This window comes from Biomphalaria glabrata, chromosome 14 (genome assembly GCF_947242115.1).
Source record: "Biomphalaria glabrata chromosome 14, xgBioGlab47.1, whole genome shotgun sequence".
Lineage (NCBI taxonomy): Eukaryota > Metazoa > Mollusca > Gastropoda > Planorbidae > Biomphalaria > Biomphalaria glabrata.
In genome coordinates this window covers 17,503,158-17,522,165 of record NC_074724.1, presented here as the reverse complement: position 1 = coordinate 17,522,165, position 19,008 = coordinate 17,503,158, and the positions used below count along the sequence as shown (strand labels likewise).

Below are 19,008 nucleotides of genomic sequence, written 5' to 3'. Positions count from 1 at the left end.
TAATTTTAAAAAATGTAGATTTAAATAATTTTTTACAATTATAATTAATATCAAACTTATGCTTATTAATGATTAATAATGGAAATTTTTATAATAATTAAAATAATTTATAGGCCTATAGTGCTGTCACATCCAATATTTAATGACATGAGATTTATATTTTAAATAAAGGGTCATGATCTATTCATATACAATTCGCGTTTTTGAGAATGCACTTGTAAGTGCCCCTCTAACCGTTTTGCATTCACTTTATCTTTTAATGGAGTCAGCCAGGAAAACCAACATGCATGACTAGATTGACAACTGAAATGCGTAGGACATAACTATCTTATTTTTGAAGAAACGTCTGTAATCTATAAGTAATACCAAAAATTTTCAAACTTATTAAGGCTGCTATTGTATTGTTTATGGTTTTCAGACTACATGTATGTTTAAATAAAATACATTATGTAATCCTATAGCATACATCCAGTTTTCGATGCGTTATCAAACGGTATATATTTTGAAGAGAATTAGGCTTACCCCTATAATATGACACATGAACGTAGTCTATAAGAGGGGGGGTTAAAATCTTCACTTGCCTTAGACCTCATTGTCTGAAAAAGAAACTTTACTTATTGCCCCAGCGCAGCCAACTTGAGCAAACTACAGTCACCGAATTTCCTAAGCAAGCTAATTGCACTTTAGATACCTCAGAATATGCATTTTTAAAGCTTAAAATAACGGAAATAATGCTTGTATCCGGGGCCTTGCTCCGGACCGAGCTGGAAGAGCTCACAGCGCTCCTAGCTGTCCTTGTTGGTTGGTCTTTCCACTAATTAAAAGAAGAACCTATTCTAGGCTAAAAAAAATCGCCCGAAAGAATGAAAGGTCAGAATGTAATGAAGATTAATTACATACATATTGTTGTAACTCTAGTGGCGGACTGAAAGGGTTAATGTGTGTGCGGCCTACTAATACACACAACTAGGGCCAGTTGTGACAAGTCAAAAACTCGCTGTCAGAGTAACTCAAATTTATCACAGCATTAATTATTATTTTTCATTATTTATTTATATTATTTTAATTATTTCCCCATCCTACCTCCAATTTCTTCACCCGCCCCACCTTTTCCTCTTTGCCAGGCTAGACGTAGTCCACCACCTTGGAGAAAACTAGGCCAGTTCTTTCATTTATCTGCCCTTGATCGGGGAAAGATCTCTTTAGTCTTATCCGCGGAGGTCCGCCGCAGTTGACACCCCCCTTGGGTGGAATGTAGGTCACTCTCCCCCCCCCCTCTTCTCCCACGTCTCTCTTTGATCTAAGAGATTACTCGGGTCAACACACCGCGTGATACTCCAAGGTGCGACTCTTGTCGGACTTCACCCACGTGTAAGATAATTCTTAAGCCTAGGACATTTCCTGTTTCCGCCCACATTTTCCAGGCCTTTGTATATAAGGTAAATTAAATCAAGTCAGACTCTCTCTTTCTCATTCGAGCTGAGCTATCGAGTCTGGACCATATCATTTATTCTCCCTCCTAGAGGAATACCTGGTGGTAAGCCGAACTTAATCATAAGTTCCATCTCAATTACTTTTGTGCTATTTCCATTGGATATTATCATGTGTATTTTATTATTTCACTTATATTTAATTAGTGCATTGTGTATTTCTCACTGGCGTAAGTAGAGAACATAGACATGTTTTATGTATGTATTTATGAATTGCATTAATCTATTAATGCTACGTTGCTCAATTGATCGTTGATGCAACCATGTATATATTTGTACATCTTATTTTATTTTCTTTATCTCGGCTGACAACCGTGATAATTTTACTAGCGCACTGATACTGCGTTTAGAGAAGATATATGAATTATCTCCCCTTACTCATTTCACTCTAATAAGAGTTGCGCGCTCCATTGTTCTCGACCCACGGTCATATGTAAACAAACCTTCTGGGGTCGCTGACCACCGCCCATTTCCCCCCCCCCCTTTCTTTCTCTATCCACCTGTGTTGTTTATTTGAGATTATTATTTCCCCTTCTATGTACATTTTTATATTATTATTTCCCCTTTTATGTACATTCCTATATTGCTACTATCTGCCATCTATTTTCCAAATCCCATTTGGCATCATCTCCCCATTGTGCTCTAAAGCAATTTTACCAATCTGACGAATGCACCTCAGTCGAGGGCATCGATAAGATGTATGAAGGACATGTCCTAACTTCTCTTTATTTATCTGCAGCCTCCCTCAGGTGTCTGCCTATTTACCTGCCTATTTACCTATTTATGTGCTTAGTGCTTTTCAGCACTGCACTTGCCTACTGAGATCTACTCAACTCTACCACTTGGCGCTATCGGCATTGCCCGCCTATTCGACAGCCCACCTGTCAAGCTATTAGGTGCGACGTCCCTATAGATTCAGATCTGTGTGAGACGTCATAGCTACGCCAACCCTCTGCAACTCACTGGACATATCCTGTCAACTACGCTGCCCACGGCAGATCAGCTCTGCCCGCAGTAACCTTGTGCCCACGGTAGCCGGCCACCCGCCCTACTGTGCCCACTACAGATATTAGAACTTGGGATTGAGACTCCACAAGAACTATATCATCGGCGTCCCTCTATCCGCTAGAGCGCCACCTCCAGCTGCAGAACCTCAAGCCAGGACACAACCAGCTGCGACCTCAACAGGACAACCAGCTAAGTCAGAGGACAAAGTGACATACTCTCTTATTAGGTGCAAGAGTGATGATTAAACATAGTATTATTTAGAGATAGATGCAAACCCTCCCCCTTTTTATTATTATCTGTAAATATTTATGTAAATAAATATTCCTCTTTTTAAATTTTGTATCTATCTTTCATTGCTTGTCTCGTTGCGTGTCTGCTCCCGATTCATATGCTGATAGGTTGGTGTGTGATAGCTTTAAAAATAATCATCCCCTAGACATTAAACGCGCCAAACACACGTCACATTTCACCACCAGTCACACAGGTCAACGGGTCAACGGCTGTTGATAGACAAGGCACAGTACTGCTAATAACCGCAAGTATGACCTGTGTTGTGGTCATGTGATCAAGAGCCTTCACGGTTGAGAGACAGTGTGTTAAAAAAGACAGTTGAGTCCAGGACAGCAAGGCAGTAAGGACTTGTGGTACCTTTGAGTCCTCGAAAATGTACCTGTACGAGCTAGAGATACTAGTAATGTTTAGTTAGGCAGTTCTGTTAAGTTCAAGAAAGCATTTAAATTTGATGTAGCCAATTGTGTTGAATTGGCTGTCGATGTATTTGTAATTAAATCGCCACTTTGTTACTCGAAGCTCTTGTTGTCAAGTTAGTGTGTTAGATGTGCTGTTGTGTTGTTAAGTAGTGTTTGCAGAAGGCCTGATTGAGAAGATCGTAACAATATATATTGCAAAGGGGGATAGAAAACCCCCCCCCCCACTACCGAAAAAATCATAGCTTCGCCCATGATATGACATGTCATTCATTTGTGGGCCTGTTTATATGGTTATGCCCGGACCGATTTTGATACCCAGTCCTCCCCTGATATAAAAGAATGGTCTGGCCTGTAATTAAAAGAGATTCTAGGGAAAATGACATTGAGGAATGGACAGAGACGTACAGTCGTAAAGATTATGTGTGGTGCCCCGACGGTTCATCAGACTAAGGATATGTTTCAGTGAAGTAGTGTACGATGAGCTAATAAAATGATCAAATCTAAAAGTGACACCTAGATATCTATATTGACAATTATATATAGACCTCGATGTATCTAGATAGCCTGCCCTATAAGTTATATTGCCTAGTTCTTAAATTATTGATGGCTTCTTTTTAAAAAAATTCTTTGGTTTTAACTTTAAACAAATAACGTGACGGACCTTTCGAAGACATGACCCCTTAGAAACAAAAAATACTATTTTTTTTTTACATATTAGGGATATCAATTTCTTTTTAATTTGGAATAATAGAACATGAAAAAGCAATAAATATCTAATATTTATGTTTAACATCTTATTGACACATCTCAGGCATTTATAGCTCTAATAAGTCTGATTATGGCAAGTTTTGCACATGTGAAGTTGAAATTTATGCGGCTTTGTGCAAACTTTCCTGTTTAAGGTTTATGTTTGGGGTATTTAAAAAAACACCATTTTACTCAGTCAAAGATCGAGCTTCACCAGTTGTCACCCTTGCCATCTTGTTCCAAGCATACCCAACATTCAACACAGTTCTTCATTGCATTGAATAAATACTGATCAGAGATTGTGTCTTGAATTGAGTGTATTGATGTATAGCATAATCTTCGTTTGCTTGAAACTTTGTATAATGACAGTTTCAATAATTTATATTTATAATATTTTTAATATATTTGCATTTTTATAAGTATATACTGTGGGCACACCTGATTTCTGTAGGTGTCGGCGGGCCGCATAAAACACTCCGGCGGGCCGCATGTGGCCAGCCGTCCGTAATTTGCCCACCCCTAGTCTACACTCTACACAAAATCGCATAGAATCATCAACTTTTTTTCTTTCCCAAGGCGATTGGTGAACACCAAAGACTATTTGAAGGCTCAATGACTTCATGTTATCTCATGCCATCTATCATGTCTATAGCTTCTTAATCTTTTGCTTGTGGAAGACGATTTGGTGGATGTCGAAGTGGTCTGGTGTTTTCATTCGGATGATTCTAGTTACCCGTCGCCTCAGCGTGGCGTCTCCGTGGAAACGTCTATTAGTGGAATTAGATAGGCTAAGTACGAGTAGCAAACCAGGTCGTTGCGTTATTCCCTTGGTGAGCTTTTTTTTTTTTTAAATTTCACTTGGAGTAGGGATCAAACAAATAGCCCGCACCCCAGTCCAAAAAGTACGCCATGCCGTTCTACGCTGGGGGCCACCATCAGTTAGCCATTAAGCTGGAGGGGTTGTTCTTACACGGAACAGTGGCGGTTACAGTATAGGAATATGAGGTAATCTTCCCATTATTAGCGCTGCCACTTATAGCGAGTGGACCCAGTACCGACGAGTACCGGGGGCGGTGTGTCGTATACGTGGTACGGTCCGATGTCTATGCTTAGTCATTATGGCCGCTACTACTGGGAGCCCTCAGACAGGACAGGGGGTGGGAAACCCCATGTACAGGCCTGGTTGTTGGATAAAAGCCTTTGTAACAATCAACGGGATAATGGCGCCCTCGTAGGCGCCGATTCCCTACTGGACTTCATTGAAGGTGTTTCCATTATTGGTACGATGTTGAGCCACATTCGTCCGCCGCAGTCTGACTTATCAGTCGGCAAGATATTAACAAACTCACGGATTAATTTTTCGGCTTTGGAAAATTGTTTATCTGATAAATTCATCCCAGGAGCTTTGTAATATGGGGGTGAACTGATTCACAAGTAGAAATATCATCGCTGCAATTTGGATCAAATCAACCGTATGGCAAAAAGCTATGCTGTCATTCCTCAGACGAGTTGTTTTTATTTTCATCCAAGCCTAAGTTCATAATTTTAACAGGTCCTTTATGATCTCCTCCAATCATAACCATATGCCCACAACCAGCGCCACTCTCGTCATTGTATAATCAGCTAGCATACAGTAAAAAATAATGTACAAATATATACTGGTACCGGGTTGTGAAGAAACACGTCCTTTTAAGTATAAACTGCCTTTTATTGTGCAGCATTCAAACATAACATATTTACAAAGCTAGCTTTATCTACCGATAACCAACTCCACTAGATCTTCCTTCTGCATGTTTACACACTCGTCACTTCCCTCAAGTCCCCTAACTCCCCAATACCCAACATTTGACCGTGTGTCACGGTTGACAACACATAGTAACCGTGTCACAACAGTCCTCCAAGGGCAGAGAAAAATTTGGTCGGATCAAAATTTCATGAACCCAATAGTTTGGGTGTACAATAGTAATGTTTTACATCGACAAGAAAAAAAAAAACAATGACATGTAATACTATGGCATCTTCAATTATGAGAGAACTGATAATGCCTATGACGACAAATAAATCTTCAATAATACTTTATTGCAAGGCACATTTCCAATTGAACTATCGCAGAAAGCTTTTCTGTTATATTAGACAACTTATAAAAAAAAGAAAATCCCGCATCTAGTTTGTTCCCATGTAACGATAGTTTTTTGAATGCCAACATTGTAAGGTGAAAAATACTCAATTAGTTAATACGTTATGTTACATCAAAACATCTTCCAAATTGTTTCTTTCATACCAGTTCCTAAATGGACATCTATGATTACAATCAATGCAACAAACATAAAAAAAAACTAAATTGTAGTACAAATTTCACATCTCTGAATGAAATAAATTCAGAAGAGTAATGTTGACTCAATTGTGACAAGACAAATTTTAAAGTTATCTTACAAGGTATTTGTTAATTTTCTCATAAGCTGATTAATGAATGAACCTTAGTCCAGCGGTCCCTAGTCACATCTTGTCAACACGTCAGTAATCACGTTGATTTGTCCCGAAATAGCTTGAACTGTAAAGCTGAAGTCTTGAAGTTTTAAAGCCCATCTAATAATTCTCTGATTGGCTAGCTTATTTGTATTATATAAGCAAGTGGGGCGTGATCTGTTAGTAAGATGAATAATTTCCCAAGCAAGTAACGGTATAGTTTCGTTATACAGAGCACGATAGCTAGAGCTTCACGCTCTATCGTGAAATATTTCTGTTCTGCTGCATTCAGCTTTCTGTTAATGTAGTAGAGTGGTCGTAGCGTTGCATCACACTTCTGCATTAAAGTGCCTCCCACTGCTGTGGAGGATGCATCTGTTGCCAAGTAGAAAGGGTTTCTGATGTCTGGAAGCTGGATTACTATGTCTTCTGAGAAGACACTATTAATGCTTTGCAGGCATTCCTGTAGTCTGGAGCTCCATGTGATCTTGTTCTATATATATATATTTCTCTTCTTCCCTCAACAGTTTAAACAAAAAGATCACTCTCTTATTTCTGCAGATGGTCCACGATAAAACACAAAAGTAGTGTTCACACTACGAATGGTTGCCTGAGCGCTGGACTGTCGTTTAAATTTATCAAACCCTGCCCGCTCCCATCCCCCTTTGTTCTGTGGAAGGTTTGGACTAGAAAGTAAACTATCTTTAACTCTGACGGAACATTCGAAACATTGTAAAACATTTTACAAACAAACATTTTACAAACAAACATTTTACAAACACAAAACAGCAGCGCCGGACTTTACCATTTTGACTTAGAAGTCATGGAAAGAGATTAAGTAATCTACTATGTATATATATATGTAAATAGAAGGGCCGTACTTAACCATTGTGGGGCCCTATGCGAAACGGATTTCGCGGGGCCAAGTTTGGGTAGAGAAGCGGACAATAAGTGAAATTTAAAGAGTTTGTATTAGAAAGTAAATTCGTCTATGCATTTTATCCATTTTTAACAACGTACAGAATTACTTTACGAACCTTGCGTGTAGCGAAGTCATAGAGTATATCATAATAATTCTCTTTCCTACTTAGGTCACGCTCAATAGCTAGAATTACCAAATATTTCAATCTATCTTTGAGAATTGTTGATCTCAAGTAATTCGTCATTAGTTTGAGGCGCAGAAGGCTTCTTTCACCAGGTGACACATTTACGGCTGATGCATAAATTCCGCGCGTAAGATTGGCGTATTCCATATTGAATGACACCCTAAAATGACATTTTTTGTCTATATATTTCCGTAATTGTTTATGACTTTTTTGTATATTTTGCGATTTCAAGAGATTTCCAGGAGCTTCTGGTAAATCAATAGGAGGGCGCTGGAAATCTCTTTTAAGTTATACAATGGTTTAATTTAATAATGTATACACCTTGAACTAGAGCGGATCCTATGAAAGTGCGGCTTCTATGAATCTATTTATAAAATTCTCTTTTTCGCTCAAGAGTTTGGACAAAAAGAAGAAGTAAAGGAAAGATCACTCTTTTATTTCTGCGTATAGAGTTATCCCACGAACTTTACGAGCCTTGCGTGTAGCGAAGTCTTACAGTGTATCATGAAAAATTTATTTTCTACATATCAACAATTAATGAATGTTTCAATCTATCTACGAGAATTGTTAAACTTAAGTAATTCTTCATTAGTTTGAGGCGCGAGATACTTTTTCACCAGATTACACAATTAAGGCTAATGCATAATCCCGTTTTTATTTAGCGCCCGTAGGATAGGCGTTTTACATATTGAATGACACCCCAAAATGACAATGTTTTCTATATATTTAATGAGATTTGTATGAGTTTTCAAAGATTTTTAATAATTTTCTGAGATTTCCATGCCTTTTTTTGATATATTTAGCTATTTCAGGAGATTTCCAGGAGCTCCTGGAAAATCAGGCGGCCGCGAGGAATCTGTCATAAGTTATAAAATGATTTAATTGAATAATTTACACTTAGAATTAGTGTGTGTCCTATGAAAGTGTGGGGCCCACTGCGGTCGGATAGGCTGCTGTGGCCTTTGGCTGTCTCTGCAAAATAGTGGAGTATGCTACGCTGCCGGTCGACTAGTATTCTATAAAGTAGAAACTAAGGCGTATTTAGGCCTATGTATGTATGTTTGTATGTCGCCGTATAGAAATCAAAACCATTTTACCAATCATAATAAGACTTGGCAGAAATGTTCCTTGGGTACTAACTTAGACCGTAGTGTATGTATTGTAGCCCTAAAACAAACTTAATACCCTCCAAAAAAAAGTTGACCAGCTCTATGAAAACTTCATCAAACTAGGCCATGTTTACATGAGAAAAGATCGAAAGGATCTAGATCTAATTTTAAGAACTACACTTTGCGAAAATAGTTTTTTACTACGCTAAATCACTAGAATCTAGTGAATATGATTCTTTCATAGCCGTGAGTTTTAGTGACTGAGATCAAGGGTCTAGATGTACTGTAATAAAAATCTTTCCCACACAGCTGTGATTAGTCGGGAAAAGTTATTTGAGGGTTGAAAAAGAAATTGTGCTTGAAAGAAATAGGTTAATAGGTCTAATTACCCCCCCCCCCCCCACATCCAGAAGTCATTATTTAGTTTGCAAACGTCAACTTAACATACTAATGGGCTCTGCTCTGTTTGTACATTTCCACTACAGAGAATACACATAATGAAAGCATCTCTAAGAATGTTTCTTAGAAAAAAAAAGTGAAATAGCAACCATTTCTAATGTTCTTTAATAAATCTTTTTTAAAAAAAAGGTTATTTTGAGTTTTGGAATGACAGTCAAGTTGATTAAAAGATAACTTAGATTACATTTCTTGTGGACATACCACAGCTGATGATGTTGTTTCTGTTCAGGGTGTGATGTTGGCAAGATATTTATTATTTCCAAAATCAAGTAACATTAATTGATTTGATAAATGCATAGTTATGTGTATGTATGTATCATATATATATATCATACATTTCATCCGTAAAAAAAACTCCTTACATTTCCTAAAATTTTGTCATGCATTTGTGTAATACCGGTAGTCGAAAGCGCAAGTGTTACACATTCTGGTGCCAAAATGCACATTTTGACCATCAGTGTTACCCATTTGGACTTTTTTAGTAGACAGGTCTGTACTTATAAAAAAACAATACAATCTTTGCATTGGATAGTCTCTTGGTAAATGTAGTGATAAATTCAAATGTCAAACGTGGCGAATGTTCCCTTTACATTCATTAAATTTCGTCATGTAAGTGTGAAAATGGGTTTAGCCGAAAAATAAAATTCGTCTTTTCAATAGAGATAAATTTAGTGTTTCTTTTTAGTTTTAGGACCTTCCATTTGTGGGAGGAACATTAAACATACCGGTACACTACGGTCTCCGCCATGATCTAACGAACATTTATGCTAAGTTTTATCAAGATTGGTAAAATTGTTTTGATTTCTATGCGGGACATACATAGATACGCATGCACAAATTCACGCCTTACGTTCTGCTTTATATATTAGATGTCATGTTAAGTGTTCTCTGTGAAAATCTTTTGGATTTTAGGGCTAGTCGTGGGTTTATAAATAGTATTAAAAAACTCAGTTTCGGTTAAGCTGTGAGAAGAAGATAGTAACGTAGAACCTAAAATATATTTTTATATACTACCTTTTCGTATCGTCACAATGTTCATACATGCTTTAAATTTATTTTTATTTTTACATTTTTTAAAAATATTGTTCTCACTTCATTCTTTGTCTGCATTAATTTTTTTTTTTAAACTTACTATATTTATACCTGTACAAAACAAATACGATGCATAATTTTCAGTTCAAAATACTGACGTATTGAAGTAGTCTATTTAAGCGAAATATTTGTTCTCTAGGAAAACAAACAAAATTCAGTCTGCTGCAAATTCTGGTCAAGAAATGACTGCACAATTTTCTGCGCCGGTACCACAAAATTTACAAGACTCAAGTGATCATTTGGGACAAAGGAAGAGACCAAAACAATCTAAGAGACAAAAAAGAGAGCACAGTATAAAACAAAAAGATTCAAGTGAAATTGACGATGAGGTTACTTCTAGAAGGATCGGTACAGCTTCTGAAATCAAATTAAAACTGAATGAAACAAATAGAATATTAGAATCAAAAGAAAATATTTTGCATTTGGAAACAAATACAAATTCTTCAATATCTAGAAAAAGGCCTACTTCTATTGAAGAGACAAATTATCCAAATATAGATCTTGTGAATCCCAGAAGACTTCCTCCACTTAAAAAATAAATAAATTTAGTCTACTTAAAAAAAAATTTTTTTTTGAAATATAATTCATTATAAATTTTTTTGGGTACAGATCTGTTACAATGCAGTCTATTAATATTTCCTAAACTAATTTTTTTAAAATACAGTTGTGTTTTAGGTCTAATGGAATTTTATTATAAGTGTTTGGTTTCAATCATTAACTATCAATATAAACCAAATGGTAGGGTAACATTTTGTTTGTTTCTGTTAAACTATGCTTTTATTCAAGTTTTTAAATGTGCTGCTTAATTAAATACTGTACAAATTTATATTATATTATTAGTACTTCAATTTACAAAAGGGTACTATACAAAAAAATGCTATTATAATGTAAAAAAATGTTGAGTTTTTTTTTTTCAATATTTTAAAGTAATGGCATAAAATTTTAACAAAGTTTACTGAAGATTGTAAGACTTGCTTAATATGTCAGTTTTTAAATTGACGAATTCTGTATTCACAAAGTAATTCATGTTTTTAAAGGTTTGTGAAAATGTCTTTTCTCTTTTTCATATGTTCTTGTCCTCTTTAGTTTAATTTTAAAATCTCGATACCATTTAAAAAGAGAAAAAGTTTTCCTAATTAAACATTTTAACATTCCATTGTTTACAATTACTCAATTATTTTTAATGGTGGTTGGGAATGGACGATTTTTTAAAGTTTTTCTTTTATGTTAGATTTCTATTCAATATAGAAATCGCAAACATTGGTATATAATATTACTCTTTTTTTCTTTAATTAGATTATTAAACCAGTAATTATTGATCTCTCCTTTATGTTGAGTGTTTCTAAAATATATGATTCATTACCTAAATGTCCTTTTTTTCATAATTTGTTAATTTCTATCCGTAAATCATAAGGTGAATAATAACATATAATTATTTTATGTTTAATAAAAAGAAGAAAAATATTATTAACATAACTAAAGTTAGAAAAAGGATAGTTAAATATTAATTAATATTATTTGATATATATATATATATATATATATATACTTTTAAAATTATCTATTAAAGAAAACTACGGAATAATAACACGCTTATGTAGTACAATGGGCTGTGACATTTTTGTTTTATGATAGTATATAATTCTATGTATCGTTTTTAAAGAAATCAAATGTACAAGAAAGAGTAAAAATAACAAAATTTTGCTTTTAAATACAAAAGTTTTACTAGTTAACTGTAATAAAAATAATACTTCGACTTTTACAATGTTACTAGAATCCACTATTGTATCATTGTATTTTTTGTGTCAAAAAGTAAAAGTTATGTACATGAAATGAAAAAAAAATTAAATTCTTCAATCATTATTGAAATTTAAGACACTCTGATTATATATTGTTTATTTTTCTATCCTTATTATAATTGTGTCATGAAATTATTCGAAGTTCAAAAAATGAAACATTAATAAATAAGATAAAAGTATAAAATAATAAATATTATATTACAGACTTGTGTCTACTTTGATTTTATTAGTGGCCACCGAAAAGAGAACAGCCGCAATTCGTTTTGTGTAGTCTGTCCGTCCCTTTTAGATCTCGTAAACTTTAAAAAAAATATTGAAACTCTGACGTTATGATATTTTAGAACTTTCAAAATTCTGATGCAACGGCTACTTTTTTTTCTGAAGTGAAAAATGTATTTTTAAAATCAACTATGCGAGCTGTTTTTGTATTTAAATATACCGTTTGATCATTCACTATTTAGAGAAAAATTACGAGAGAGGCTTTGAATGAAAAATTTACCTTATCAAAACAATGAGGTTGTTCAGAATTTCAGACCTACTTTAACCAAAGTAACGTTTGTTGGACATCAAAGAGGAGAATGGCCTTGTCTTCTTTTATTTACATTGCTGTTGCTCCTCTATTTTTACAAGATTTTACATTCACAAACATTTTGAAATATACAGAGTACATCATCGAACTTCCTAAATGTTCAAATAACTATGCGAATGCTTTCATAAAGGGCGGGGTAAGACACATTTGGCCTGTATAACTGTAAGAGGAGATCTAGATTTATCCTTGACTATCAGATGGGTTCTTTGTTCGCAAAACAACTGAAGCCTATTAGGAACATGGAAAAACACATGGCAGTCTTTTCATCTTTTATAACAACTAGTCGACATATTGACTGCACACTAGACTAGCCCAAGATCTATCTGACATATTCAATACACACTGGTCTTTTGTCCAACTTTTAGTGTTCTACTCAAGGTCAAGCGTGTTTACTTTTGGGCAGAGAGGAAGGGGGGATGAAAGTGTTACTTTTTTTTTTCTAGAATTGGTTACCCGAATGCTAAGAACTGAAAGTGTAGTCATTGCAGATCATAAAATTTAGATTTCAGTACGGCAGATTATAGGCCAACGCTTCGGTACCTTCTATCAAATGTTTAGCTATTTGTTTTAGTTACTATTAAAAAAATGTATCTCTAGTTTGTCATGTTATTATTAAATTTAAGTTTAGCGATAATGACTAAATTGAAACCACTAAATAATGACTTAAAATGCTTAAGATTCCCACTGTCACGTATCATTTGTCAAACATATTATTTTATTTAATAGTTATTTAAATAATAACTTAGTTTAAAGGTTATGTCAAGTTTGGAAATACCTATGACGTAGGTGACAGGTGTCCATTAAGTCAAGAGAAGCGTTGTCACGTGATAGTAGAATTTAATTTGATCGAAAGCAGGACTGGAAGTAGGAGGGGAGACGCTATCTGTCGAACAAAGGAGCAAGAGATAATTAATTAATTCCTCAGTCTCGTGGTTATATTCAGAAAGTATAGTCGCATTTTTTATTTAGAATCCAGTAGTTATATTTTGAATGTTTCATTTAGATACAGTTTATTTTGTAAAATACTGTACATATCGTGTTCTCAAATTTTAAATTAAATGTTTCTGTATTTGAATTGAGATATTTTCTTCATTGAATCTATTAGTAAATATCTAGATCATCTTTTTAGTTGACATCTTCAAATAGAATACTTGGCATCACGGTTGTGAGATCTCAACACCTTTCTAACAAAGAGGCCACGTTTATTCAAGATCCCTCCTCATCCAGATCCTAATGACCGTGACAAATGGCACCCCGGGAAAATTACTAAAGATCATCGAAAAAGATCATCAAAACTATTTTTCAAGATCTAAGGACAATTTTCGTATTTTCTTCAATTACAGTACTTACATTTTTTAAACTTGGAATCAGATCTACTGTGTCAAAAGGTCAGTTATACATCGGTTTTCGATATTATATTTTAACATAGATCTAAGATAGAGTCTATTGTCTCGACTCTCTAGATCTAATTCTAATTTCATATCGGCAAAGAAGATAAGCCCAGTATTATTTAACTGGCATTATAATTCATCATTAGTAGAAACCTTTCTACTATAATACAAAGTCAGTCATATGATATTACGACACTACTGGATCTACAATCTCTACTGAGAAAGTTTATTAGCCTAGTACGGCACATAACTATTATATAGCCTGATACGGCTCAGTAACATTTCAAATATATTTTGTTGGCCTGTTACCGCACGATTAATCTACACTATATCTCCACGACTCCAGTAGTACTTCTACTGTAAAATAAAGCTCATACGCCTAATACGGCATAACAAAATACCATTTTGTTATTCATTCGATATTGTACATTATTTGTATAAGTTCTAGTTCATATGTTAATCAAGCTAAAGAACATTGTAACATGCCTTCAAGAATGAATTAATAGATGAGATCGTAACTTTAGCACAAAAAAAAAACAACCCAATATTCCTTTACATAAACGACGAAGATGTTTTAAAAATAAATTGGCTGAGAGAGACAAAGAAGCAGAAAATCAACGGCAAGAACTAAAAAGAGAATAACTGGAATTCTGAGTTCAAGGCTGAACTAAATAATGATACTACTTTCTTCTTCTTCTTCTTTATCGTTCTCATTGTTATGTTGGAGTGTTCATATGACTAGACCAATACATGAGATAAAATGCACAGTGGTTTCCAAATCAGGGAGCTCTCCATATAGTTTTCTTTCTATTGGGGTGATTTGGGGCCAATGTTCTATACGGGTCTCTTGGTAAAGAGAACAATTTTGGAGGACGTGGTCGGCATTCGCTGGTGATACTCCACATGGGTAGATTTCACTGGTTCCTATTTTGAGCTTCCGGTACATGTGTTGTCGCATTCTGTTGTGTCCGGTCCTGAGTCGAAAGATTAGACGTTGGTCTTGTCGGGAAAGCTTTTAGTAAGCGTCATCTTTCTTGTGATTTGGATGAGAGCTCGTCCATTTCTCATTTATTATATTTACAATTAATTTCTTCATTTCTTCTGGATGGAGTTTATTTGTGAGTTAGTTCTCCCACTCTTGGCGAGTGTGTCAGCCTTCTCATTTCCTTCTAGTTGTATATGAGCTGGCATCCATTGAATAACAGTTTTTTTTTTGCTGTTGTTGTTGAGCTTTGTAAGTGCTGTTCTAAAGTGCTGTTCTGAGGTTTTTAATATAAGAGGAATCAGAGTTTTGCAAGCTTTGGAGGGTTGTTTTCGCATCGGTTAGAAAGACAATCTGACTGTTAGGGGAACTTGGATGATTTGCTAGCATGGTAGCAGCTAGTGCTTCCCTTTCTGCTCTGTGACTTTCAGAGAGTTCTCCAGTTGCAATGGATTTTTCTAGTATTCCTCCATCTGGCCATTCGATAAGTATTCCAGCTCCTCTATTTATGGTGGCTTGATGGAATGAGCCATCCGTGTAAACTCTGATCCACTGATTGTTAGGGTAATTGGTATGTAGAAAACATTTCACTATTTCCGTGAGCTCTGTTGGTCTGTAATCAGATTTTCTTTTTATGTTTTCAATATGGTCCCTTATAGTAGGAAGAGGGCTTTCGTCCCAGGGTGGAGATTCATTATAGTGTATCGAGGATTCCAGAGTAATTTTTTCAAGTTGGTGTTTCTTTTTTAGGTTTAGAGATTCCTGTATGAAATTGGTCCTTTTGAGACGGTTTTTTGTGCCTGTTTTGTGGATTTTTGTTCTGAGAAGGTGCCTATCCAAGGTTTCTAATTTAGTGAATTGGGAAAGGATTTTTATTTCTCTTCTTTCATCAGGGCAGCGGTTTCCTACATAGCTCTTATGGGTGTTGTTTTGATTGCTCCTGTCATTATCCATAGACCAATATTTTGAACCTTGTCTATTTTTCTTAGGTTTGTTTGGGCTGCTGAGCCCCATGCTGAGGCACCTGTGATGTTGCTTGTTCAGGCTGTCTTGAAATCAACTATGGATGACTGTTGAATTTCAACCAATTACTCTGCAAGCGTTTGTGTGTTATTGTTCGGGTGTATTCCGTGTAGTTGATCAACAATCCAGACAAAACAAACACATCGGTTTTAACTAGTAAAGAGATGTAGTCAACGCTGAAGAACAATGTAACATGTATTTATTCTAAGAAAAGGCCACAGTAAAAGTCTCTGTCAACTAAACACGTCGTTACCCTGGAGGATTATATCGCTAACTGATTTTCCGGTCTCTAACCCAACATATCCCAAACGTCACAAGTCCCGTTCAATATGCGTCTTCTATGGTGCGTCGCTAAATAACTAAACTATAAATAAGGTGTCTAACACACCATATTCTAGTACAGGTTTTACATAACTGGTATAGGTATTTTTCAGGATGTTGTGATTAGCTCCACAATCTGTGCCAGCTAATTTTTTTCAAGAGGGATAGTCTCTGGATGCCTTTACTCTGTGTTTTATCTCTTTGGTTTTTCCAGGTTAGTCTCGGGTCATAGGTGACTCCAAGATATGTAGGGCTGTCATTTTTTTTTCTAAAGCTTTATACTACATTAAAAAGAATAAACCAGATTACAAAATAAGAACTGACAACAATGAATCTATGACTTATGACTCAAGCAAGTCAACAGGGACATCCTGTGATGTACTTGTTCAGGCTGTCTTGAGGTCAACTATAGATAGAACAGATATGACGTTTACACAAACAAAACAATCACTATCCTAAACGTATAATATAGCTTTTCATCTAAATTACGTCTTTCCCCGACAGTTAAGGCGGACCACCTGATTTTACTCAGTCTAACGTATCCCACGTAATGCCCCAGATGTCTTGATATGCCACAGCAAAATGTTTCGGTTTCTTCGACGACTGTTGATGACCGTATGTGTAGTTCCGACGACTTTGTGTAAACCGTTACTGACGAATAGGTTAACGGTTCTCCTGGCGACGACTTGATTTGTGTAGACGACTACTGACCAATAACAGTGACAGTCTCCTGACGGCAACTTGATCTGGGCGACTGACGAATAACGAATTTCTTGATGATGACTTGATCTGGGCGGGCGAATAACTACTTTCTTGTTTATAACTTGATCTGGGCTGACAAATAACGATTCTTTAAAATAGTTCACTGCTTCTGCTGCTAATCTGGTAGTACGACGACGTTTGCTGCTGTATGCTGCTTCACTAGACCAGAATGTCCTTAATGTCCAATGTAGACTAGGTGAGACCAAGGTCACCTCCGACGACGTTCCGTTATACGATTAACGGTTTTCACAAAAAATTAAGTGGATGTAGCTGTTTCCACTTCTTTAACACTAACAAGTCTAGATATGGTCTAGACCAACGTATAATAAATAGATCAATGTTCAGCAACGACAAATACGAATTCACTAACCTTCCAAAGGTTAAATGCAGTGACCGTTATCCTAGTGGCAACCGGTTCAATGAGCAAACTGCTCCACAAGAATCTTTCAAAGCGTAAGACAGAGTGATTTAGTTAGCTAACAAACTTGTAGTACTCACAATACTTCTGACAGCGGGCAAACTGTCCTTCTCAAAACTGACGAGGTAAAACTTGATATGACTATGTGGCTCCTACGACTGTTTTCGCCAGCGAAGAAAAAATATGTCCAACAGGTTCACTGACGATCTCTCACCCGTTATGAATGAACGGTTCCTCTGGCTGTAGGTCGATTCGGCATACTAAGATCAGGCGTTGATAATATACTGTCACAGTCCAGTTTTAGAACCTCTGTGACATGAAGTGACACTCAGTCACCTATTGTAATATTCCGTGCTGAGAACACGTGAATAAGTAGAAAGACTCTAAAATAAAGGTCAATGTTAGGCAGTTAGTGAAGAACTCCAGCAGAGAGTGGCTGTAAGATAATTTTCTCTGTCTGTAATATGTACCATAATGAATTTGATCTAATGTTGACTTAAGAGATTTCTTCGGACTTATATTGTGAATATTTTATTAATGTGATTGCTTTAACTACATGGCATGAGTAGCCAGTATTTATTGTACTATATTTTGTGACGGCTGAAGTCGCCAGTATCTTTGTAAACTATATTTTACATGTAATAAAATCCTTGTCTGCTAAGAAGAGCGTTTATTAATAATTCAGAGCGTTTGTGCTTGGAGAGTTCAGTACGTTAGTGAGAAATTATCTACTTAAGGAACAATACCTACAACACACGGACACATTCACGTCGTCACGCCTACAACAAAAACCAGGCAGCGACATATACTCGTTGAGTAGACCCGATGTTGAGATGATCACTGTCCTGACGAAGGTTACCCTGAGTTAACGGCTCGTTGAACGTACGATCAAGCTGGCGACGGCTGCATGTAGAACTGACGACATAGCTTAAACAAAGTCACTCTGCGATGATGCTGTGTTCAGCCGTACTCCGATGAAACTTTATATCTTCGAGTGCACGACCCTCACCTGAGCAAACGTTCAGCTTCGAGGTCCGGTTCAAGGTTCGGCTTCGAGGTTTGGGGTCGCCACTGTGATGTACTTGTTCAGGCTGTCTTGAGGTCAACTATAGATGACTGTTGAATTTCAACCAATTACTCTGCAAGCGTTTGAGTTTTATTGTTTGGGTGTATTCAATGTAGTTGATCAACAATACAGAATAAACAAGACGATCGATTTAACGAGTAAAGACATGTGGTCAACATTAATGAACAATTTATCATATATTTATTCTAAGAAATGCCACAGTAAAAGTCTCTGTCAAAATAAACACGTCTTTACCCTAGAGGATTCTATCGCTAACTGATTTTCCGGTCTCTAACCCAAAATATCCCAAACGTCACTAGTCTCGTTCATTATACGTCTTCTATGGTGCGTCACTAAATAACTAATACTATAAACAAGGTGTCTAACAATCCCTTACTACCACATGTTCATCCCTACCTGCCACTACATGAACATCTCTACCGGCCACTACATGTTCATCCCTACCTGCC

The 19,008-nt window shown here is 36.0% G+C and overlaps 1 protein-coding gene across 3 annotated transcripts in view; it reads left to right on the top strand.

Annotated features, from left to right (window-relative positions):
* The window catches only part of LOC129922962 (uncharacterized), a 60,291-nt gene extending 49,235 nt beyond the window's left edge, over nucleotides 1-11,056 (top strand). For all 3 annotated transcript variants that reach the window (XM_056011335.1, XM_056011334.1, XM_056011333.1), the window contains one exon: nucleotides 10,327-11,056. In XM_056011335.1, the coding sequence (XP_055867310.1) occupies nucleotides 10,327-10,726 (400 nt within the window). In that variant the 3' untranslated portion in view covers nucleotides 10,727-11,056. The remainder of the gene's footprint in view (nucleotides 1-10,326) is intronic.
* The last annotated feature ends 7,952 nt before the right edge of the window (nucleotides 11,057-19,008 follow it).